The sequence below is a fragment of the Oncorhynchus clarkii genome, chromosome 3 (assembly GCF_045791955.1).
Source record: "Oncorhynchus clarkii lewisi isolate Uvic-CL-2024 chromosome 3, UVic_Ocla_1.0, whole genome shotgun sequence".
Taxonomy (NCBI): domain Eukaryota; kingdom Metazoa; phylum Chordata; class Actinopteri; order Salmoniformes; family Salmonidae; genus Oncorhynchus; species Oncorhynchus clarkii.
In genome coordinates, this window is record NC_092149.1 from 82835367 (window position 1) to 82861979 (window position 26613).

Consider the following 26613-nt stretch of genomic DNA (forward strand, 5'->3'; position numbering starts at 1 on the left):
TAATTTTTTTTATTGGACATGATTTGGAAAGGCACACACCTGTCTGTATAAGCTCCCACAGTTGACAGTGCAAATCAGAGCAAAAACCAAGCCATGTGGTGGAAGGAATTGTCCGTAGAGCTCCGAGACAGGATTGTGTCGAGTCACAGATCTGGGGAATGGTACCAAAAAAATGTCTGCAGCATTGAAGGTCCCCAAGAACACAGTGGCCTCCATCATTCTTAAATGGAAGACGTTTGGAAGTACCAAGACTCTTCCTAGACTCTTCCTCGACAACTACAAATACCTAGGTGTCTGGTTAGACTGTAAACTCTCCTTCCAGACTCACATAAAACATCTCCATCCCTGATCTTGACAGCCTCTCTCCCCTCCATTTCCACAGGTCCTTCCAACCTGGACTCAGGGGTAGACGGAACATAGTAAACGTAAAGCTGTAACATTCAAATGAGTATCATATGTTACGTATGGTTTTTATTCATATGTAGTTGTCCATTTCATATATGTTTCAAAATGCAATTCGTATGATATGCTACGTATTGAAATTTATTTTGGCTAACGTTAGCTAGGCTAGGGGCTGGGGGAATCAGGTTAAGGTTAAGAGTTATGGTAAGCAAAGTTGCTAATTAGCTAAAATGTTTTCTATGAGGTGATTCAAACATGCAACCTTTGTGTTGCTAGACGTTGACATTATTCACCCAACCAACCTCCCTACTTTAGTTGTTGACTTAAGTAACCATATCAACCGTAACACATCACGGATTTAACCTTACTATGTTATCCTTCTGTCACGTTGACAAGAAGCGCTCTCAAAAAAAACAACGCTGCATTGTGTTCTGTTGTAATTCTCACCCTGCTGCAGCACGTTCACATCCCCCCCCCCCCCCCAGTGTGATTAATGATAAAGAAACAGGCTACACAGGAAATCAGTACAGTGCCAAACGTTAGTGACTGTGTACATGTAGCAGCACATACTCACAGCCACACGTGGTTGTTACTCACTGGTGAATAATGTTTCCTTCACAAATGTAACAGAGGTCAAGCTCACATCATGGATCTGGGACAAAAAGGTAGTGTCAGTATACAATAAAAGGCCTGGGGCAAGGGGTATGAGATGAGAGATACTTTCTTTAATAGGAATTCAACTCCATTTGGAAGCAATAGTTTACAGCATGTTCAGTATTGTACAGCATATTTGGTACAACACCAGGTCCGTATTATGGCAAGAACATCTCAAATAAGCAAAGAGAAACGACAGTCCTTCATTACTTTAAGACATGAATGTCAGTCAATGCAGAACATTTCAAGTGCAGTCGCAAAAACCATCATCCGCTGTGATGAAACTGGCTCTCATGAGGACCGTCACAGGAAAGGAAGACCCAGAGTTACCTCTGCTGTGATGAAACTGGCTCTCATGAGGATCGCCACAGGAAAGGAAGACCCAGAGTTACCTCTGCTGTGATGAAACTGGCTCTCACGAGGACCGTCACAGGAAAGGAAGACCCAGAGTTACCTCTGCTGTGATGAAACTGGCTCTCATGAGGACCGCCACAGGAAAGGAAGACCCAGAGTTACCTCTGCTGTGATGAACCTGGCTCTCATGAGGACCGCCACAGGAAAGGAAGACCCAGAGGATAAATTCATTAGAGTTAACGGCACCTCAGATTGCAGCCCAAATAAATGCTTCAGAGTTCAAGTAACAGACACATCTCAACATCAACTTTTCAGAGGAGACTACGTGAATCAGGCCTTCATGGTCAAATTGCTGCTAAGAAACCACCACTAAAGGACACCAATAAGAAGAAGAGACGTGCTTGGGCCAAGAAACACGAGCAATGGACATTAGACTGGTGGAAATATGTCCTAGAATTCAAGGCACACTTCACCAGCATGGCTACCACAGCATTCTGCAGCGAAACGCCATCCCATCTGGTTTGCGCTTAGTGGGACTATCATTTGTTTTTCAACAGGACAATGACCCAAAAAAAACACCTCCATGCTGTGTAAGAGCTATTTGATGAAGGAGAGTGACGGAATGCTGCATCAGATGACCTGGCATCAAGGCAAAGGGTGGCTACTTTGAAGAATCAAAAATATATTTTGATTTGCATTTAACACTTTTTTGGTTACTACATGATTCCATATGTGTTATTTCATAGTTGATGTCTTTACTATTATTCAACAATGTAGAAAACAGTGAAAAAAAAAAAAACTTGAATGAGTAGGTGTGTTACTGTAAAATGCGACAATTGTTTGTGCACAAGACTCACCAGGACTACTTTTGTAAGCCTACAGTAGGTAACTATAATGCTACGTCAGATGTCAGCTAGGTATGATAAAGCATAGACAAACATTTGCATTGGCTGTGTTTGAGGCTTTGACAGATGTAATGTATGGTTTTGTTGGATGCATTTTGTTTTATGTCACTTTTTATCCCAAATGATGCTGATAATTTAACTTTGACAAAATTTTGTATGAATAGTGCAAAACCTCTAAGATTAATTTGTTCCACAGGGGATTTTCACCTCAGAAAACAAACCATCAGAAAGAGAGACATCAATAAACATAGACCTTCAGGGATTCAGTTCTTGTTTAAGACTCTGGGGTCCAACCAGTAACAGTCGGACCAAAGCACCTTTCAAAACAAAGATGAAGTCAAATAATAAGGTATGTTTTCGCGCTGACACTTTCCTTGATTTCAGATTCCATAAAGAACAAACAAATTAATGTTTTTAAAAGTTAAAAATCCATCCAGCCGCGACATGCCCAGCGACGTAAGCTTACCAAAGGAGCTAAATGCATTTATGCTTTGAGGTAAGCAACACAGAACCATGCATGAGAGCCCCAGCTGTTCAGTACTAATGTATGATCTTGCTCTCCATAGTCAATGTAAGACCTTCAAACAGGTTAACATTCACAAGGCCGCGGGGCCAGATGGAATACCAGGCCACATCCTCAGAGTTTGCACTGGCTAGCTGGCAAATCACCCCGTAGCACTCACATCTATAGCCATGAAATGCTTTGAAAAGTTGGTCATGGTTCACACCATCATCCCAGACACCATGGACACACTCCAATTTGCATTCCACCCCAACAGATGACGCAATCTCTATTGCACTCCATACTGCCCTCACCCACCTGGACAAAAGGAGTACCTATGTAAGAATGCTATTCATTGACTACAGCTCAGCAATCAAAACCATAGTCCCTTCCAAGCTAACCACCAAGCTCAGGACCCTGGGTTTGAATACCTCCCTCTGCAACTGGATCCTGGACTTTCTGATGGGCCGCCCCCAGTTGGTGAGGGTAGGCAACAACACATCCACCACACTGACCATCAACACGGGGCCCCCGCAGGGCTGTGTGCTTAGTCCCCTCCTGTATTCCTTGTTCACCCATGACTGCATGGCCGCGCACGAGTCTAACACCAAGTTTGCTGACGACACGACGGTGGTAAGACTTATCACTTAGGACGAAGAGGCAGCCTATATGGGCTGAGTTCAGAAACCTGGTTGTGTAGTGTAGGGACAACAACCTCTCCCTCAACGTCAGCAAGACACTGATCATGGACTAGAGGAAACGGAGGGGCGAACACACGCCCCCATCCACATCAATGGGGCGGTAGTGAAGCAAGTTCCTCAGTGTCCAAATCACTAAGAACGTAAGATCCATACACACAGTTGATAAGAGGGCATGACGGCACCTCTACACCTCAGGAGGCTGTTCTACAGCTGCACCATCGAAATAATCTTGACTGGCTGCATTACCGCTTGGAAAGGCAACTACAAGCCACCTGACCGCCAGGCGCTACAATGCGGGGTGCGTACGGCCCAGTCCATCACTCGGGCAGAGCTCCCTGCCATCCAGGACCAATATACCAGGCGGTGTCAAGAGCAAGTCCCCACGTTGCTACCTCAGCGAACAAACCATCAGAAAGAGGAAGAGAGACATCAATGAACATAGACCTTCAGGGATTTAGTTCTTGTTTAAGACTCAGGGGTCCAACCAGTAACAGTCGGACCAAAGCACCTTTCAAAACAAAGATGAAGTCAAATAATAAGAAAACATGACACTTCCTGATGTCAGATTCTATAAGAATCATAAAAGGACAAAACTAATTCAATGTTTCTAAAAGTAACACAATAAAAATAAAAACAACAGGCACTCAGATGTGGCAGGGCAAACCACCACGGATTACGGCCCAGTCCATCACCCGGGCAGAGCTCCCTGCTATCCAGGACCACTATACCAGGCGGTGTCAAGAGGAAGGCCCCAAACGTTGTGAAAGACTCGAGCAACCACAGTGCACCACCTCTGGAACCAACATGACCCTGAACAGCTTCTATACCCAAGTCATAGAAAAGAAAGGTGGACTGCGGTCTTTTAGACATCTTAAAGTCAATGGGCCTCCATACCAAATCTGACACTTTTTATGCATGTTTCTACACCCTTAAAAAACATGGGATTCCCAGGCCAACCCAGGCAGTTGACAGTGTACTGGTATACTAAAAGGCCAGAATCACATGAATAACATGCCATCCTGCTGCATAAATAAAATAATCCATTAAAAAAAGATTTTGGTATTTGATAGTCCCAAAATGTTAAACATGTCAACAGACAAGTTTCCAAAAATATTGGACTTTCATGATATGACGTCTCTCCCCATCTCCTCCATCTTGGCCTGCGCCAGTGTCTGCCAGGAATCCACTTCCTGGTCTGTCCTGATTGGCTCCCCACAACTACAACCCTGCTGGGTGGAGCCTCCCTCTGTGGAGCAGATCAAAGAGTCTCCGCTGTCCTGGCAGATGTGCCTGTCGCTGTCCTGACCCAGCTCTGAGGGGGGCGCTGTGAGGGGAGGATGGACGTGTATCTCCAGTAGCACCACCTCAGGACAGATGGTCAGCTTATCACAGCACAGCTCCGCCTCTGAATCAGCAGTGAGGAGGCGGGGCATGTCGGAGCCGGGGAAGGAGTCACAGAGGTACTGGGGGGAGGGGAAGAGAGAAAGATAAATTGTCATTACTTATTCCCAACCACCCTTAAACACACAGATACACCCACCAACCAAGAGGATGGACGGTACACCTGGATACTACTGTTATGCTGTTTACTGTTGAGTAAGCGTTTGTGAGGCCTACCTCCTGGATGTGTGCAGGCAGCTGGATAGAGGGGTAAAAGGTGTTTTTGAGGACTTTGTAGAACCTGAAGAAGGCGTAGGAGGAAAGCAACACGAGCAGGAAACACACCATCATGGAGACCAGGAAGTACAGGAAGATCTGCCCGTACGGGGTGTCACCTGAGGACGAGAACAGTCACACTTTAGTGGCCTTATTATGCAATTACTCCTGTAAAACACGCTCTCTGGCATCTCTACACACACATTATACAGGTAGGTAATTTGTCAAGCAATTTGGAAACAAATCTCCAAGTCTTTAGTGTCAAGTGTTCATTCCTACCCTCCGTCTGCATGCACTGGGGTTCTGTGTAGCTGCTAGTCTTGTTGTAGTAGTCGTAGCGAGACTGGATCATGACACAGTACCACGTCCAGGCCTCCAACTCAGGCAGCGTCACCAGGTTGTTGCTAGAGTCCAACACTTTAGGCTTCAGACCCTGAACATCCAATAAGAACACGTTATAAAATCAGACAGTGTTGTGATACGCTGCCCTGTCTTGCACTACTACTTGTTTCAACTGGAAGAGTTCCAGAGAACATGGAACGACAACTTTGCATTTCATCTGAATATAGAACACTTCAAACCCTTCTAGAATACAGAGCCCCATCATAGAACACTTCACACCCTTCCAGAATACAAATCACCATCATAGAACACTTCAAAACCTTCTAGAATACAGAGCCCCATCATAGAACACTTCACATCCTTCCAGAATACAAATCACCATCATAGAACACTTCAAAACCTTCTAGAATACAGAGCACCAACCAGTTACCTGCATTGAAAGCCTTATTAGAACACATTTGTGTTCCTATCTTTAAGTTTATTGTTACACCATGTTGTAGCTTCTGGTATTTTATAGCAGTCCCAGGGTTACTGAGGGGAGGCCCAGGTGACAGCAGTCCCAGGGTTACTGAGGGGAGGCCCAGGTGACAGCAGTCCCAGGGTTACTGAGGGGAGGCCCAGGTGACAGCAGTCCCAGGTTTACTGAGGAGAGGCCCAGGTGACAGCAGTCCCAGGTTTACTGAGGGGAGACCCAGGTGACAGCAGTCCCAGGTTTACTGAGGGGAGGCCCAGATGACAGCAGTCCCAGGTTTACTGAGGGGAGGCCCAGGTGACAGCAGTCCCAGGTTTACTGAGGGGAGGCCCAGGTGACAGCAGTCCCAGGGTTACTGAGGGGATGCCCAGGTGACAGCAGTCCCAGGGTTACTGAGGGGAGGCCCAGGTGATAGCAGTCCCAGGGTTACTGAGGGGAGGCCCACAAGTCTTTAGAGGCCACAAAACAAGGCAGAAGGTTGTGCCAGTACCTGAGGGTCATCAAAGCGGCTCCAGTACAGGATGCGGTAGTCCAGGTAGAAGACGTGTTCCTTCATGGAGTGCTGGGTGCTGGTCAGGGGGTCAGAGATGGTCACGTTCAGCAGGTTCCCCACAGGAGCCATCTCCACCCTGGACGGTGGGCCCAACGAAGCTAGACAGGGGGAAGAACAGAGAAGACCTAAATAAACTCACTAATAATCAATAGTCGCCATACAGGCAACTCCAGAGTCCTGGGAATGATTCTTGGTGAAGGACAGATTAACGGTCTCTGTGCTAGTTGTGTGTGAGGGTGGCTGTGCGTGTTGGCGTGTCGCTGTGTGTGAGTTATATTTTCATTTTATTTAACCAGGTAAGACCCATTGAGGTAAAAAGCCTATTTTGTGAGGGGCGACCTGGCAAGAAGGCAAAACAGGGAAATAGCAGCGTGTCCAGAAAATATTACAGAAAAATACAAAAGCTGTGTTCGAATACCCACACTAACATACTGTATATACACTACATACTATTTGTTAATTTTTATTATACTGTAAACTAAACGGTATTCTTTCAGTTGAGCGTACTAGTGCTTGACCCGTCTATCCCGGAAGTTGATGCTGTTGCTTTGCAACCACTTGCTAGATTGTTAGAATAACAAATTATTAGCTAGGACATCATACAACTTTGGCCGTGTTCTTAAATTCAATCTGGGAGTGGCAGAGCACGCTCTGGGCGTTCCTAAATTCAGAGTGTTGTCAGATAGATTATCTGTTCATAAGCGCTCAGAGCGCACACTGGACGCTCTGGTGGAGGGCTAGGGTTGATCCAAGTGTTCTGACCTCAGCTTGGGTGCTTGGCTGCCGTTGTAACTGGCTAATGTTGGCTAGCTTGCTAGCTACATCCAGACACAAATGAGAGAACACTTCACTCTGACCATTTTACTCGCCCTAGCAGAGCTGGTTAGGCTGGTTTCATGTTATCTAGAGTGTTGGTAACCAACTGTGCTGCTGGCAACAATTTAATCATGCTTTTTAAATTATTATTATAATATTTTTTTTAAGATCACCAGAGCGAAATAGCAATGTCCACTGACAACACACTAAGACTACACAACTTAACTAAATTAAATAGCATATAGTTGATATACTGGCAAGTCCGATGTATTAGTAGCCAACTAACATTAGGTAGCTAGCTAACATACCGGTACATACTGCTGTAATATGCTATGTGGTTCGTAAGGATAGCGAAGCTAACAAAATGTGTAACGTATTTGAAAAGTAATTACTTTATGACTTACTCAACATTTGTCATAATTAGTTAAAGCAATGAATTTGTATCCTCTCTCGTCAGACCTCGGCTGCATATTTTCCACCAAATACATCAAATCTGAAAATGTTGTGAAGCCACACCCCCTTTTTTGAGGAATTGCATTATGGGCCCTAAAGTACGGAAATAGTGTCCTCTGCGTGTATACTTCGGCAAATTTAGGACCACATCTGGGAATTGTCATACTAACTATATCTGTAAAATGGTATAGAGACATCCCCTCTGTCGAAGGCGCTTGGACCTTCTTTTTTGATATTTTCAATGGTATTGTTAACAAACACGCCCCCATAAAGAAAATGAGAATTACAAAAAAAAAAAAGGTTCAGCCCCTGGTTCGACCGCGATCTTGCAGAGTTACTCCACCTCAAGAATTGCATTTGGCGAAAGGCTCAGCACACACATCCTCAGGCTGACTGGCTATCGTTCAGGCAAATGAGAAATAAGTGCACTCAGGCTATCCGGAAGGCCAATGTTAGTTACTTTAAGGAGCAGTTCTAGCTCTGTGGGTCTAACACCAAGACGTTCTGGAAAACGGTTAAAGACCTGGAGAATAAACCTGCCTCCTCACAGCCGCCTATGTCCCTTAATGTTGATGTGGTTGTTACTGACAAGAACATGGCTGAGCTTTAAAAAAAAAAAAACACCATTTCATTAAGTCAGGGTTCCTATTTGACTCAGCCATGCCTCCCTGCCCGTCCAACATTTCCTCATCTCCCACCCCTCTGAAGCGACTATCCCCGATGCTTCTCCCTCTTTTTCCCCTGCCCCGCTACAAAGTCTCTCCCTGCAGGCAGTCACTAAGTCCGAGGTGCTAAAGGAATTCCTTAAACTTGACCCCCCTAAAAAACGTGAGTCAGATGGATTAGACCATTTCTTTAAAAAAAAAAATCTTACACCTATCATTGCCAAGCCTGTTTCTCCTTTCTGGGGAGGTTCCCATTGCTTTGATGGGAGCCACAGTTAATCCTTTATTTAAAAAGGGGGAGATCAAGCTGATCCTAACTGTTATAGGCCAATTTTTTATTTTGCCCTGTTTAATCAAAAGTGATGGAAAAACTTGTTGATAATCAACTGACTGGCTTTCTTGATGTCAATAGTATTCTCTCGGTTATGCAATCTGGTTTCCGCTCAGGTTATGGATGGGTCACTGCAACCTTAAAAAGGTCCTCAATGACATCACCATTGCCCTTGATTCTAAGCAATGTTGTTCTGCTATTTTTATTGACTTGGCCAAAGCTTTTGATACGGTAGACCATTCCATACTTGTGGGCCAGCTAAGGTGGATTGGTGTCTCTGAGGGGTCTTTGGCCTCATTTACTGACTCTCTCTCAAATAGTGCAGTGTATAAAGTCAGAACATCTGCTGTCTCAGCCACTGCCGGTCACCAAGGGAGTACCCCAAGGCTCGATCCTAGACCCCACGCTCTTCAAAAATGTACATTAACAACATAGCTCAGGCAGAAGGATGCTCTCTAATCCATTTGAAGATTAGAAACAACTGCAGCTATCACAAAAAGTGTCGTCGATCAGCGTCTTAAAAACGGGCAAAGACACCAACTCCCATAACTTTAATATCTTTCAAAGCATATTTCAGGATGAAGGCATTATGGGGAAAAATATTGCTTTCCCCACCTCAGTTCTAGCCTTAGGAACAGACAAGGACAGCAGCGACTGTGAAGGAAGACTGTATTGAGTGACTGATCTGGTAAGCGACGAACAGAGACACAAAGGGAGTTGTCCCATCAATGCTTTGTATACAAAAGTGTACCAGTGCTTTAGCCTCCTGGTGGCGAGAGAGGTACATTGCACCATGGGTAATTGATGTAGCATTTGTTTCGAATCTTAAAGCACCATGATACACTGTGTCCAGAGTTTAAGGTACTTGTGGAGGCCTGCATATAGACAATATCACTGTAATCGAGGACCGATAACAAAGTGCTTTGAACAAGATAATTTGACAGACATTGAAAAGCAAGATTTGTTCCTAAAATAGAAACCCAATTGCAACTACAGTTTCTTCGTCAATGTTATCAATGTGCTGTTTTAAAAATTCAGCTTTTCATCCAACTAATTCCCATGATACTTATAGGAGGTGACCCTATCAATTTGCTGGCCTTTCATAGTTAAAATCTGAAAGTGACTCCATCTGCTAAATATAAGAAAAAAAAATGCTCAAGCTTCAATTTGAAAAGAGGTCTCTGAATAACATCAACAGCCAACTAACTATAAGTCCAGAAAAGCGATCTCAATATTAGATGTGCAAGAATAAGTCATTGTGTCATCAGCATACAGATGGAGATTTGCAGAGTCAACAGTCTTCCCTGTGTAATTTATATAGTGTAAAAAAGATCTGACCTAAAGTGGAGCCCTGGGGGACGCCTTCGAAACTCAGATTCCATACCCTGCTGTGCTACACACTGTTCTGTCATAAAGGTCGTTTTTGGAACCAATACAATGCATCAACACTTAAACTTTTATTTAGTCTATTCAACAGCAGGGCGTGGTCAACAGTGTCAAAGGCCTTTGACAAGTCGATAGAAAGTGAGCATCTAGAAAATCACCAACATTATTGCAGTAATTGTACTATACTGTCCTACCAAGCAAAACTGGCAGTAACTGCTCATTTGGTCAAAAATGAGTTAGTCATTTTTGCTACAGTAAATACATGCTTAATCATGTGGACAAGTATCCTGCCTCTATTGTATTGTATTGTGGTGAAAATTGGGGTCATGTTAACAGTTACTGTATAAAGTTACTGTGAAACCAAGGTAAATAAAAGCCATTTTCCTCAGATCCACACTATGAGCAGGTACTGCCTTTTTGCTTGGTAGGGCAGCATACTGGGCTCTAAAACCCAACTGGAATTGAGAACCTGAAAAAAACTCAACTCAGTTTTTTTTCCTAAATGTTTGGATGTGCAGACAGTTTAGACATGGGACGATAGTTATCCAATTGGGACAGATCTCCACCCTTAACGTAAAGGCATGACGTAGGCTGCTTTCCAGACTTTAGGAATGGTATTACTCACCAATGAAATATTTAATATATGAGTGAGAGGGGCAGCAATAATCTCTGCACCCATTATTTGAAAAATTAGGGTTCAATTCATCCGGACCAGCCGGCTTTCTTATTACCAATAGATTTGATTGCCTTTACAACTTCTGAAAGCTCAATCAACACACGCGTTTGGCTGTGTGTGTGTGTGTGGCGGTGTTTAAATGTGACTGTCTGCAACTGTGTTTATTTTCTTCTCTCATTTAGTTTATTTTTTCATCTGTGCCCAAGTCTGTCTGCCTTCTCCCATTCCTCTCACCGTTTTTATGAGGGCAGAAGTCTTTGTTGACCCAGTGTGAGTTGACTCCGTCTGCGCTGGCTTGGACTCGGAGCACGTACACGCCCAGGTAGCGCAGATTAGAACCTGTGAGGTCACAGCGGGTGCGTGTGGTCCTTTCACACACACGGCTCCAGTTCTTCTTCTTCTTCATCTTCATCTTGTACTTCCTGTTGGGGAGCGAGCGAGAGGGTCAGTGATGAGAGGCAGTCTTGGCCTAATACCAGATCATGACTCATGGTGGTAAAATAAAGCAGACAAGTCACTGTTTGGGTGTAGGAGGTGAAATACGGTATCATGTGACATGGAGGTGACATACAGTACAGTATGTGACATGTAGGAGGGGGAGGTGAACTACAGTATGTGACATGTAGGAGGGGGAGGTGAAATACAGTATGTGACATGTAGGAGGTGAAATACAGTATGTGACATGTAGGAGGTGAAATACAGTATGTGACATGTAGGAGGGGGAGGTGAACTACAGTATGTGACATGTAGGAGGGGGGAGGTGAACTACAGTATGTGACATGTAGTAGGAGGTGAAATACAGTAAGTGACACGTAGTAGGAGGTGAAATACATTAAGTGACATGTAGGAGGTGAAATACAGTTTGTGACATGTAGGAGGGGAGGTGAACTACAGTATGTGACATGTAGGGAGGGGGAGGTGAACTACAGTATGTGACATGTAGGAGGGGGAGGTGAACTACAGTATGTGACATGTAGGAGGGGAGGTGAAATACAGTATGTGACATGTAGGAAGGGGAGGTGAAATACAGTATGTGACATCTAGGAAGGGGAGGTGAACTACAGTATGTGACATGTAGGAAGGGGAGGTGAACTACAGTATGACATGTAGGAAGGGGAGGTGAACCACAGTATGTGACATGTAGGAGGGGGAGGTGAACTACAGTATGTGACATGTAGGAAGGGGGAGGTGAACTACAGTATGTGACATGTAGTAGGAGGTGAAATACAGTAAGTGACACGTAGTAGGAGGTGAAATACATTAAGTGACATGTAGGAGGTGAAATACAGTTTGTGACATGTAGGAGGGGAGGTGAACTACAGTATGTGACATGTAGGAGGGGGGAGGTGAACTACAGTATGTGACATGTAGTAGGAGGTGAAATACAGTAAGTGACACGTAGTAGGAGGTGAAATACATTAAGTGACATGTAGGAGGTGAAATACAGTTTGTGACATGTAGGAGGGGAGGTGAACTACAGTATGTGACATGTAGGAGGGGGGAGGTGAACTACAGTATGTGACATGTAGGGAGGGGGAGGTGAACTACAGTATGTGACATGTAGGGAGGGAGGTGAAATACAGTATGTGACATGTAGGAAGGGGAGGTGAAATACAGTATGTGACATCTAGGAAGGGGAGGTGAACTACAGTATGTGACATGTAGGAAGGGGAGGTGAACTACAGTATGTGACATGTAGGAGGGGGAGGTGAACTACAGTATGACATGTAGGAAGGGGAGGTGAACTACAGTATGTGACATGTAGGAGGGGGAGGTGAACTACAGTATGTGACATGTAGGAAGGGGAGGTGAACTACAGTATGTGACATGTAGGAGGGGGAGGTGAACTACAGTATGTGACATGTAGGAGGGGGAGGTGAACTACAGTATGTGACATGTAGGAGGGGAGGTGAACTACAGTATGTGACATGTAGGAAGGGGAGGTGAACTACAGTATGTGACATGTAGGAAGGGGAGGTGAAATACAGTATGTGACATGTAGGAGGGGGAGGTGAAATGTAGGAGGGGGAGGTGAACTACAGTACAGTATGTGACATCTAGGAGGGGGAGGTGAACTACAGTATGTGACATGTAGGAGGGGTCTGCGGGGGTGGTGTGAGTGCATCTGGTGACTTACGCCATGTACTCTACAGTGAAGCTAACAGAGTTGCCTGTGGTCGTCTGGTCCCAGTCCCACGTCAGTACATACTGTGTGTTCAGGGTGAGCAGAGTCAGGTTCTGAGGTTGAGGCAGCTCTGCAAGCACTGGAACACAGAGAGTAAGACAGGCAGACCGGGTCACTGAATAGTTCTTCACTGTTTGGTACCGTGTTGTTTACATGTTACATGATGGGAGTTGGATATAAGCAACTGATTCGGCAGCAACTTTGAAGTTAAAATAGCCTCAACATTTGCATAGTTTAGGCTTTGCATTTCATCACTACTTCACAGCCAGCCACCAATTCACATGTCCTGTGGACAATATGAAATATACAAAAAAAGAGGAATTGATCCCATATTTAAAAATCTCTGAAAAACAAATAAGCAAACACACCCCTGTGGTGAGAAATAAACAATTGACTGGCAACAATGACAGTGACCTCACTAGCAGTGACCTCACTAGCCAGCGTTTCTATTGGCCGATTCCACGCCAGCGTTTCTATTGGCCGATTCCACGCCAGCGAGAAATATTTTCAGTATGTCAGAATGTTCTTGTAATTCTCACATAGGAACAGCATTGGGAGGAAGGATGTTTAACATGCTGTTTACCTTTGTAGCAAACTATTATTATTATTATTATTATTATAATTTAAACATGATTAAAGTGGCCATTTAAGACCCTAATGATCTGTAAACACGTACATGATAGACATATTGGCGTCATTTTAACTCCTTGTTGTGTTCTCTCAAATAAGGAGTATGTCTAGACTCTGAAATAATTTCCACATTCATTTATTCAACATAAAAAAAATAATGTAATAATGTTTTTTGATTTATCTTATTTTTTTGGGATACTGTTTGTTTAACAATATATACTTTTTCAAACATGTCAAATTTCCAGAGTGGGCTCTGGTACTTTTAATGATGTGACCCACCTAGACGTAGAAATGTACATTATACAGTGCATTTGGAAGGTGCTCAGACCCCTTGACTTTTCCACATTTGGTTCACACAGCCTTATTCTAAAATTGAGATTTTCCCGCAATCTACACACAATAATGACAAAACAAAAAGAGAGAACCCACTCTGGGAATGTGATGTAGAGTATTAAAAACAAAAAAAAACATTAAGTTAAAAGTAAGCATGGGTCTGAAGCCAAAAAAGAGAATTCCTGAGCACCGCAATGCGTACTCCACCCATGCTCTACAAAGGATTTCCAGCACACAACGTTGATCTACTAAAGTGGCTATGTTGGTTTATTGCTTAGGATTCAAACCTTAACAAAAGAAAACAGCCAAATTCATAGTCTTAGAGATGCTCCCACAATAATGTGTGTTATGCTGCATAGAAAGTAATGTATTGCATTCATCCTACCCAATTTCACTGCCTTTTCAAGCTTTTTTGATTTTATGAAAGCAAGCATTGATTTTATACTTACAACACCATTAGGCTTGATTGAGTGACCTGTTTTGTCTTGTAGCAATGTTGTCCCTGCCTGCATTTCTCTATTAAACCTTTATTTTATCAATATATTCATTGAAAAAAAATGAATAGATTTTAAAACATCTTCTTTGGTCAGTAGGTACCATAACATACAGCCGGTCTGTATTCCTGGTTTCTGTAACAGTTAGTTTACCTGTGTAATATTCACATAAACTTGTTTTTCCAACATGGTCCTGTTTTATCAATTGCTATACTGAACAATGGACAGTTCATTACCTCTGTCAAATTACTATGTAGCTTAAAGTTGTGTATACATCTCCTGATACGAACACCGTAACAAATGAGAAACACCTTACATCGGATAGGTTCGCTAAATTCTTTAACTACAAATATTCTTAGTCATGCTGTACATAGCTGTCCAACTCTGCAAAAAAAAGCACATTTTAATTCCCACATTTACAAAAACATTTGGGAGCAGAGTTTGAGAGCTGGGCCCGATTTCCCAAGAGCGTGTTAAGGGTTCAGTTCATCGTTTGGAGCATTGTTAAATGTCAGAGCAGTTTCCACAAAAAAACATAGTTCTTAAAGTTGCACTTGAAAACACTCGTGATCTAACGGCTGCCTCAGACCCCTTGCAGAACAGCTAAGCGCATCGTGAGATGCTTATTTTGGCCTCCCGCATCACTTCATCCATTAGAAGATTTGCGCTAAACATTAAATCACATGGTTTTATCTGGTTGCTCTGTGACTGCGATAACCCGAGAACAAAATTTGACTACAATAAAGTTGCCAATTGTTATATAAATATTCATACACATAGCTCATATAAACAAAGACATTCCGTCGCAAGAACACATACACCCAGCCACAAGACTGACCCCCTCTATTGGTCGGATGCTCAGGATAAGGCTCTGCTCTGGCTAGAGCAAGGCCCGCCTCCAACCCTCCGACCAGTCAAGAAGACCGAAACGACAAGACTCCACCTACTTTATTCTATGTATAAAAATGAATGTAACCGTTGTATAAGGCCTCTTTTTCACCTGACTCCTTGCCGAGTTGTATGAACTAGATCCGTGCACGTAAAACTGCGGGACAAGATATCTCTGACTCATTAAAACTGTCTTTTGTTACAACTGAAATCCACTCTGTCCAGCGTCCGTGATTTGGTCTCAACTCTCCAGTATTTAAACACTAACACAATGTCTTTGCAAATGATCCAAAACAAGCCACGTATATGAACATGCTTCAAATGAAAGCTCAGATGACTGCGTTAAAATAAAAACAGCAGGCTTATTACACGCGAAAGACAATGGTCTAAATATCCTCTCCGGTCGGTTTAGTCATCTTGCTTGGTTAATTTTGTCTTATAACAGTAGCTGGGTTTTTTGTCACATAGCTAACCAAAGTTAGCAAACGTGTCACTTGTTGATTGTGTACATGTCACGCAAGCAATGAATGATCATTATGTTGTTTGACCTGGATACTTCATGTGCAACCACCATCCCTGCTAGGTTTTATTTTTTAAATTTAACATTCCGATTAAATCGGTCAACCTCTAATAGCAATAGATACAGTGCATTCGGAGAGTTTTCAGAACCCTTGAATTTTTCCACATTTTATTTACAATTTTATTTCTAAAACATAAGTATTCAGACCCCTTTGCCTACGAGACTCAAAAATTGAGCTCAGGTGCATCCTGCTTCCATTGATCATCCTTAAGATGTTTCTACAAGTTGGAGTCCACCTGTGGTAAATTCAATAGACTGGACAAGATTTGAAAAGGCGCACACCTGTCTAGGTAAATTGCAACAGTTCTTAGGCGTTTTTAGTGCGCACGTGGGGGGTGCCGCCTACACAGCCAGGATGCCTGCTAAACCAAGTATAACAATAAGAAATCTAAGATGTGTCAAATTATATCCAGCTCAGGGGCTCCAACTATGCATTTGGTTTGCTAACTAAGTGGCTAGATGTCAAGATTACGTTTATTGGTCACTGTGGAGACATTCAATCCCATCCTGGATCGAGACCCCTGTTGCCTAAATTGTTGTGGAAGAACTGCGCAGATGCAAAGTCTGGCGAGAGAATTTCAGTAAAATCTCCATTCGTTTTTAACATCTCCAAATAGTCTTAAATATTTGCTCCGAATTCAACCATATCTGCAGAAAGAAAGGGGCGTTAGCTATGACATGACACATTGACTCTGAAAATATATATTTTGGTTATTGAACTACAGTAGATAAAGTGGATTTACACCCAGTGACAGAGTTGCGATAACGGAATTTAATCATGGGTCCCTGGTCTGTACTACACAGAAATGCATAATTATAAATGTTATTCTCTTCATGGTGATGTAGCACATGCAGGGCTCTACAGTGGGAACACTTTACTCACATATGCGACTAAATATTATGCTGTGTGACCAGGATAAAAAAAATGTTTTATTTAGGAGCACCAATGCGCCTGGAACAATTAAGTATTCTAGCAATATTAGCGCAAATATTTTGCATTGTGTTCCTAAATTTCTTTGTGTGCGCCGCCTACATTTTTCTCAACTTCAACACGCATGTGCTCCTTATAAAATACGTCAACGACAGCGTAGACCCAAGTAAGTACACAAAAGGTATAAATATGCAATATCCTCCTTTTGCCTACTTGGGCATTATTCTAAATGAGCTCTGCATCCAAACAAGACGAATTTTTTTTGTTCCGGACCAAATCTGAACGAAGCATAGACATCTAAGTACACCACAGTACAGCTCAGTAGAGTACAGTGTACTCAAGTCGTGTGATCTACTGTGTACTGTACAGTAATGTACTCTACTGTGCTGTCCAAACTTGTGAACCCAACGATGGTGTGACTACTATAAATTCCAAATGTAGCCAATTGCAGAAATTCCGCTACCGAATTTTTCATAAATTCGATAAACAATTTTGGTAATGGAGTTGTTTTAATCACTTAATTCATAAACAAAATTGATATCAGTAAAAACACTAACTGAAAGGTCTATTGTACTTGTTTCTTCAATTATCCTCCCTCATGAAAGACATTTGAAAATACACACCACATGGCCAAAAGTATGAGGACGCCTGCTCATCAAACATCTCATTCCAAAATCATGGCCATTAATATGGAGTTGGTCCCCCGTTTGCTGCAATAACAGCCTCCACTCTTCTGGGAAGGATTTCCACTAGATGTTGGAACATTGCTGCTATAACAGCCTCCACTCTTCTGGGAAGGATTTCCACTAGATGTTGGAACACTGCTGCAGGGACTTGCTTCCATTCAGCCAGGAGATCATTTGTGAGGTTGGGGACTGATTGTTGGGCGATTAGGCCTGGCTCGTAGTCGGCATTCCAATTCATCCCAAAGGTGTTCAATAGGGTTGAGGTCAGTGCTCTGTGCAGGCCAGTCAAGTTCTTCCACACCGATCTCAACAAATCATTTCTAAATGGACCGCACTTTGTGCATGGGGGCATTATCATACCAAAACAAGAGATGGCTTCCCCAAATTGTTGTCACAAAGTTTGAAGCACAGAATTGTCTAGAATGTCGTTGTAATTGAAGACTTATCTCCCTCACCAACTTCAAACATCTGCTATCGGAGCAGCTAACCGATCGCTGCCACTGTACATAGTCTATCGGTAAATAGCCCACCCAATTTACCTACCTCATCCCCATACTGTTTTTATTTATTTACTTTTCTGCTATTTTGCACACCAGTATCTCTACCTGCACATGACCATCTGATCATTTATCACTCCAGTGTTAATCTGCTAAATTGTAATTATTCACCTACCTCCTCATGCCTTTTGCACACAATGTATATAGACTATTTTTTTTAATTAAAAAATAAATACAAATTCTACTGTGTTATTGACTTGTTTATTGTTTACTCCGTGTGTAACTGTGTAACTGTGTTGCTGTCTGTTCACACTGCTATGCTTTATCTTGGCCAGGTCGCAGTTGTAAATGAGAACTTGTTCTCAACTAGCCTACCTGGTTAAATAAAAGGTGAACAAATAAATAAATAAGTATCATTAAGATTTCCCTTCACTGGAACTAAAAAGGGCCTTGACCAAACCATGAAAAACTGCCCAACCCATTATTCTTGCTCGAAACGTTACAGTTGGCACTATGCATTCGGGCAAATAGCGCCCTCCTGGCAGTCGCCAAACCCATTTTGAAAATACATGCTTGAACGTGCCAATAGGCTCGAGCTCGCTTGTTAGGCTCTGCCCACCTCCTTGCTCGTTCTACCTATTCAGATTAAATTTGCGCCCATTTGGAAACGACAGACTGTGGTGTATTTGGCTAATCCTTAGTCCAAATTAATGTACAGGTTTTGTTTAAAGCGCAAATTGTCTCGAAAACAAAACAGCCAAATACTCCGTATAAACGTGAATCGATTCACAATTCCGGTATGGTTCTAGCAACAAATCCCTTTACTGTCATATCACATCAATAATTTAACAAACGCAAAATATACTTACTGTACACCGGTTTAAAGATTAACACAGTTGCAGCCGACAGTATTTTTCAGTGAAAACACATTTTCGGCGTCTGTCTTTGTTGAATTAAACACAGGTGTTCGGAGACACTGATGGCTAGCTAATTAGCACAGGTAGCTGTTTTCCGTTAACAAGCACTGTAACGTGGAAATATGGCTGAGTGGCAATCCAATCCTAACCCTGTGTAATGGAACCGGGAGTCAAGGACGAGCTGTGCGTTCGTGAATTCAACTCTGGCCATCTATTCCGACTCCAGAGCGCTCTCGTCTGAGCGCCGGAGTGCAGAATAACTGTTTACAAACACTCAACACCTGTTGAATATGACCAGTGTCAGTAAACGTCGGCAAAAAAACCCACAATACAATTATTGCCAGCAGCACAGGCACCATCCCTCTAGATAACATGAACACAACACAATCAGCTCTTCTAGCTTGGGTACTTGACTGCGGTTGATGTCGGAACGCTCCGATCAACCCTAAGGTGTTCAATAGGGTTGAGGGTTGAGGTCAGGGCTCTGCAGTCCAGTCAAGTGTGCGCTCTGAATTTATGAACCCTGGCACTCCAGAGTGAATTGGACGCGAAAACGTAACAATTGTATCGATATAACATTGGGGCCAACATCTATATAGCTAATCCCAAATGTCGTCCTAATGTAGCTATCGAGTGGTGCAGCGGTCTAAGGCACTGCATCTCAGTGCTAGGGTTAGGATTACCACACCGCAGAGAGCCTGAAAACCAGCTTCTATCTCAAAGCCATCAGACTGTTAAACAGCAATCACTAACACAGGCAGGCTGCTGCCGACAAACAGACTTTAAAATCATTGGCCACTTTAATAAATTGATCACTAGTCACTTTAATAATGTTTACAATAACTTGCATTACTCATCTCATATGTATATACTGTATTTTATACCATCTATTGCATTTTACCTATGCTGCTCGGTCATTTCTCATCCATATAAATATAGTCTTATTCCATTCCTTTACTTAGATGTGTGTGTATTAGGTAGTAGTTGTGTAATTGTTAGGTTACATATTAGATATTGCTGCACTGTCGGAACTAGAAGCACGAGCATTTTGCTACACTCACAATAACATCTGCTAATCATGTGTATGTGACCATTAAGATTTGATTTAGAGGCATCACTACAGACCCTGGTTTGATCCCGGGTTGTATCACAACCAGCTGGTGATCTGGAGTCCCATAGGGCAGTGCGCAATTGGCCCAGCGTTGTCCTGGTTAGGGGAGGGTTTTGGTCGGGGTAGGCTGTCATTAACCGATTTGCCTAGTTAAATAAAGATTTACAAATATGTAAAAAAAAAAAGGGATCTCTAACTACAGCTAAATTAGCTAGTTGCTGTACTTACCATTGGTTATTGGGAGAGACCAGAGGAGAACGAGTGCAAAGCCCACCTTCATGATGAATAATGATTATTTAACAAGTAATCCAACGGTACGTTTTTCCCAAAAAAACTACCTTCACAGATCGTTCATTTTCCCAATCCCAGCTTTAGTTGCTGTGGCCAGTTGAGTTGCTCCCGGTTCAATGGAACATCACCGGATAAACAATCCGATATGGACGCCAACGAAATGACATATATGGAGATGTATGAATGACGTCGAAACTCAGTAACTTTACTCTGATTGGTCCTACGTGATTACGTTTTTTGTACAGATAGATAGATAGATAGATAGATAGATAGATAGCTTTGGCAATGTTAACACATATTTCCCATGCCAATAAAGCCCCTTGAATTGAATTGAATAGATAGATAGATAAATAGCTTCTTAGCTAGTTCGTTTGCAACAACAAAATAATATTTTTTAATAGCAAATCTGAATGCGATGCACACAAGGTCTATTCACAAAACGATCAGCTAGCGATTGTGTAGCTAACACTAGCTATTTAGCGAGCTAGATGGGTGACGCATTTATTTATTTGTATTTAACCTTTATTTAACTAGGCACGTAAATTAAAAATAAATTCATATGTACAGTGTTAAACTGTGCGAATAGTGTTGTTGCACGTATACCTAGCAGGTCAATTTAATTTAAAACCGCAACATTCTTCGCCCAGTTTAACACTGTAAATAGGAATTTGTTCTTAATTTACGTGCCTAGTTAAATAAATAAAAATGTATCACCCATCTACTTTAGTGCATAGAAAAGCAGTGTCTTTCTTGCAGCGTCAAGATCAGAGCTCCAAAAATATAGTTTTGAGACCTAACTAGCAAAAGAACTGTGTTGTACCAATGCCAATACAAAATTAAAAACAACACACCTCAACATCAAATGTCTTTAATTCCACCTGGCCTATCAGAGGTCAACATGGAGCTACCAGCATATTGCGTACACCTTTTCAATACTTCCAGATCTACACAAGTTTCTACAGGTTTATTTGGGTTTCAGGGATTAGTGCCAATGGAACAAGACCAGTCCCAGATAAACACTGCATTTGTGGTCTAATGGCCAACATCATAACAACTATCAACTATCTGTGCTATTAAGTGTAGTAGGCCTGCCTATCCTAGGGTTAGTAGGGAGCAGGCTTTCCTACCTGTCATGTAAAAATCTTCCCAGCGTGAAATAGTTCCCAATCGTTATGCTTGTATTGTGATGTCATGTTGTACAATTTCTCACAGCGTGAAAATGTTCCAAATTTAATCATTGCACACGCATATCTTTGGGTGAATGGCTGAGCTTGTGCTGAAGGCATTTCATGGTGCCGTTGTCAGAGATATTACAACACTGTGTATAGCCATAATAAGACATTTTAAACGTCTCTATTCCTTTGGAACTTTTGTGAGTTTACTGTTTATTGTTTAATTTACATTGATTTTAGAGAAAGGAGATAGGAATCCTATTGGGCAAGGAGACTGTCGACCAATCGCGTTCATGTTGTCATGCTGTGTCGAGCGGTTGCTAAAGTCAAACGCGTGACAGTGTACGAGTCGAGAAACGTGCCTATTTTCCTCAAAAGTACGTAATATCACGATCCCAAAGCTTTACAATATTACAGATATCAAAGTTAATTATCTCACATCTCGGAAAATATTTATATTGTTGTTCTTTCCTGTTGACGAAATTCATGCAAATGTTGGGTTTTCGAGCTAGCGCCCAATTGACTCCCATTTCCTCATTGAAGGAGCGCTCTCCTTGTACCAGAATCGCTCTGAATGAACCGCGTGGTCCATTGACGAAGCATTTGCAACGAACGCAATGGCAGTTATTCCAATGGAGTGTCCCATCTCATCAAAAGTATCTCTGCTGTTGCTAATGTCAGACTCCACCACTCTGTGAGGCACCTCGATCTGCAGGTTGAACATAGTGAGATTGTAGACTCCTAAATTGATAGCTGTAAAATCCCCTAAACAAACTACACTAACTATCTACTTCACATGCTGATATTATTTTTGGTATTATTGTTTGTACCTAGCCAGCCAGGCCATAGAGAGAGCATTGCAATGTTGATTTTGTAGTCGACCTGAGCTTTAACGGATTTCCACAACGATTTTCACGTTGCTAGATTACCAACCATTTGTGTTCTTTAACACGGTAAATTATAGAAATGGGTGGTTTTGGATTTTTACTTTAAGGACAATTTCACCAATCTGAAACGGTGGCAGCATCTCACACTATGCAATTCGATGTCTGCTTGCAATTGAAAGCACACTGCAAAACATGGCCTGATAGTTGCCTTCACACTGTGCGATTTCACAAGCTAATTCTTTACACTCGAGCCTCTCCCTTCTATCCTTCCTTCTCTGTGTACGATGGCTGTAAATACATTGAGAGACGATAAAGGCATTTCTCCTAACGTTGTTCACCCTGTTATGCTGTGAAAGCAAGGGAGCCTTGACAAGCTTTTTGAGACTTTCTTTTTTGTCAGGAGTTTTTAAAATGTATTAATGAAAGTCATATGGTGCCGACTAGTGGACATTTAGTGTACTCTTCTGGCATAAATATCACAGTCTTCTTAAACTAGGCTGAAGTGGCTTCCCCTCCTTTATCTGCACTATGTGAAAATAAGTGTTTATCTCTCCACCATATTGCTTAGACTTTTCTTGTATTTTCAGACCAGTTCAAATTTAAAAGAGAAGAGCCAATGTATTTGCCTGACTACCCAGACTCCTTGCTCCGGCCATATGCCGGATATGCATATGCTCTCCGCAATGAGTCTGGATCCGAGTGCCTCCCCCAACGATTTCTAGAATGCAAACACTTTCTAACCATTCTGATTGGTCCCAGAAACTGATGGATTGGACCAGAGTTAGAACACACGGTAAAGCGGCATTTAGAAAATGTGCCATTGGTTTCTGATACTCTGATTGGTTAGAGATGATCCAATCGCTGATGACTTTGTTTTGTACAACGTTTTGATGTCACCACCAATGACTTAATTGATGTCCGTTTCAGACTGAAGTATGTAGCGAACGACAGAACAGCGGAATAATTCAGTTAAAGTCGTCAGGCAAACAATAATACTGATATGGACTATAATAAAACCAAATCACATTTTATTTGTCACATGCGCCGAATACAACAGGTATACAACCTTACTGTGAAATGCCCAAATGCAGTTCAATAAATGGAGTTAAGAAAATATTTACTAAGTAAACTAAAGTGAAGAGAAAAAACAATCAAATCAAAAAGTAACACAAGAAAATGACATACAATAGCAAGGCTATATACAGGGGGTACCGGTACCGAGTCAATGTGCGGGGGTACAGGTTAGTTGAGGTAATTTGGAAAGTGACTATGCATAGATAATAAACAGCGAGTAGCAGCAGTGTAAAAAGTTCTGGTGACCATTTGATTAATTGTTCTGTAGTCTTATGGCTTGGGGGTAGAAGCTGTTAAGAAGCCTTTTGGTCGTAGAATTGGCGCTCCGGTATCGCTTGCCGTGTGGTAGCAGAGAGAACAGTCTGACATGGGTGACTGGAGTCTTCAACAATTTTTAGGGCCTTTTTCTGACACCGTCTATTATATAGGTCCTGGATGTCAGGAAGCTTGGCCCCAGTGATGTACTGGTCCGTACGCACTACCCTCTGTAGCGTATTACGGCCATACCAGGCGGGGATGCACCCGGTCAGGATGCTCTCGACGGTGCAGCTGTAGGACCTTTTGTGGATCTGTGGACCCATGCCAAATCTTTTCAGTCACCCGAGGGGGAAAAGGTGTTGTCTTGTCCTCTTCACAACTGTCTTGGTGGGTTTGGACCATGATAGTTTGTTGGTTATGTGGACACCAAGGAACTCAACTCTCAACCCGGTCAATTTCAGCCCCGTCGATGTTAATGGGGGCTTGTTCGGCCCTCCTTTTCCTACAGTCCACAATCAGCTCCTTTGTCTTGCTCACATTGAGGGAGAGGTTGTTGTCCCTCCTCCCTATAGGCTGTCTCATCATTGTCGGTGATCAGGCCTACCACTGTTGTCGTCAGCAAACTTAATGATGGTGTTACAGTCATGTTTGGCCACTCAGTCTTGGGTGAACAGGGAGCACAGGAGTGGACTAAGTACACACCCCTGAGGGGTCCTCGAGGATCAGCGTGGCAGATGTGTTGTTGCCTACCCTTAACACCTGGTGGGCGGCCCGTCAGGAAGTCCAGGATCCAGTTGCAGAGGGAGGTGTTTAATCCCAGGGTCCTTAGCTTAGTGATGAGCTTCGTGGGCACTATGGTGTTGAACGCTGTATATACTATGGATCCCCATTAGCTGCTGCCAAAGCATCAGCTACTCTTCCTGGGGTCCAGCAAAATTAAGGCAATTTTATACAATTTTAAAACATTACAATAGATTCACCGATTTCACAACACACTGTGTGCCCTCAGGCCTCTACTCCACCACTACCACATATCTACAGTACTAAATCCATGTGTATGTATAGTGCGTATGTTATCGTGTGTGTGTGTGTGTGTGTGTCTGTGCCAATGTTGGTGTTGCCTCACAGTCCCCGCTGTTCCATAAGGTGTTTTTTATCTGTTTTTTAAATCAAATTATACTGCTTGCGTCAGAATAGAGTTCCATGTAGTCATGTCTCTATGTAGTACTGTGGAATAGAGTTCCATGTAGTCATGGCTCTATGTAGTACTGTGGAATAGAGTTCCATGTAGTCATGTCTCTATGTAGTACTGTGGAATAGAGTTCCATGTAGTCATGGCTCTATGTAGTACTGTGGAATAGAGTTCCATGTAGTCATGTCTCTATGTAGTACTGTGGAATAGAGTTCCATGTAGTCATGGCTCTATGTAGTACTGTGGAATAGAGTTCCATGTAGTCATGGCTCTATGTAGTACTGTGTGCCTCCCATAGTCTGTTCTGGACTTGGGGACTGTGAAGAGACCTCTTGTGGCATGTCTTGTCAGGTATGCATGGGTGTCAGAGCTGTGTGCCAGTAGTTTAGACAGACAGCTCGGTGCATTCAACATGGCAATACCTCTCGATGAACAGTGTTCTCACATAGGTGTTCCTTTTGTCCAGGTGGGAAAGGGCAGTGCGATTTGAGATTGCATCATCTGTGGATCTGTTGGGGTGGTATGTGAATTGGAGTGGGTCTAGGGTTTCCTGGATGATGGGGTTGATGTAAGCCATGACCAGCCTTTGAAAGCACTTCTTGGCTACCGACGTGATTACTACGGGTCTGTAGCCAGTTAGGCAGGTTACCTTCACTTCCTTGGGCACAGGGACAATGGTGGTCTGCTTGAAACATGTAGGTATTACAGACTCGGTCAGGGAGAGGTTGAAAATGTCAGTCGGAAAAACTTGCCAGTTTTTTTTTTTTTTTTTTTTTTGGGTGGTTGGTCATTCTTGATACACACAGGAAACTGTTGAGCGTGAAAAACCCAGCAGCATTGCAGTTCTTGATACACTCAAACCAGTGCACCTGGCACCTACTACCATACCCCATTGAAAGGCACTTAAATATTTTGTCTTGCCCATTCACCCTCTGAATGGCACACGCAATCCATGTCTCAATTGTCTCAAGGCTTATAAATCCATCTCCATCTTAAATCCAAACGTCTCCTCCCCTTCATCTACACTGATTGAAGTGGATTTAACAAGTGACATCAATAAAGGATCATAGCTTTAATCTGGATTCACTTGGTCAGTGTGTATCATGGAAAGAGCAGCTTCCGTTACCTACCTTATCTTCATTCTTTGTATTCTCTGAAACATTTTCTTTATGTCTATCATTTTATATTTTTTTGTCTGCGTCTCCCTCCCTCTCTCTCTATATGTCGATATGTTTCAGTGGTGTGCCTGCCCCCAGTCTTTAGCAACATGTCCATTGTCTCCTTCAACCTTGAGCACACTCTGACCTGGCTGCCCTGTTCTGGGACTCCTGCCAACACCCACTTCACAGTTCAGAGCCTCAGGTACGCTCTTATTCTTCAGTCCCATGCTTTCCTTTTTCGATCCTTCTAGTGTAGCTGCTGAGTTAAGTGCTTTCCTTTTCCGATCCTTCTAGTGTAGCTGCTGAGCAAGTGCTTTCCTTTTTCGATCCTTCTCGTGTAGCTGCTGAGTAAGTGCTTTCCTTTCAGCTGGTTACGTGGTAAAGGCAAAATACTGCACAATTGCAGTGATACAATCTAGGATAGTTTAGATTTGATCGTCCTTAGCTTTGTTTTCCCCT

General features: G+C 42.7%; 1 protein-coding gene across 1 annotated transcript; it reads right to left on the bottom strand.

Annotated features, from left to right (window-relative positions):
- Positions 1-1107: 1107 nt before the first annotated feature.
- LOC139406183 (interferon alpha/beta receptor 1a-like) lies at positions 1108-20534 on the bottom strand. Its single transcript, XM_071148684.1, has 8 exons — positions 20349-20534; positions 13006-13132; positions 11103-11290; positions 6479-6639; positions 5454-5607; positions 5136-5293; positions 3044-4981; positions 1108-1926 (listed from the first exon to the last, which is right to left on the bottom strand). Exons 1-7 carry the CDS (start codon positions 20398-20400, stop codon positions 4640-4642), a joined length of 1182 nt encoding a protein of 393 aa, XP_071004785.1. The 5' UTR covers positions 20401-20534; the 3' UTR covers positions 1108-1926; positions 3044-4639.
- Positions 20535-26613: the final 6079 nt, after the last annotated feature.

What these genes read in the sequence shown, in the direction of transcription:
- LOC139406183 (XM_071148684.1), bottom strand. Translation starts at nt 20,400, where the DNA reads ATGAAGGTGGGCTTTGCACTCGTTCTCCTCTGGTCTCTCCCAATAACC. An exon ending in GCCGCTTTGATGACCCTCAG is followed by an intron (nt 5,608 to 6,478) that starts GTACTGGCACAA and finishes TTGGATGTTCAG; the next exon opens with GGTCTGAAGCCTAAAGTGTT. An exon ending in TGCCTGCACACATCCAGGAG is followed by an intron (nt 4,982 to 5,135) that starts GTAGGCCTCACA and finishes CCCTCCCCCCAG; the next exon opens with TACCTCTGTGACTCCTTCCC.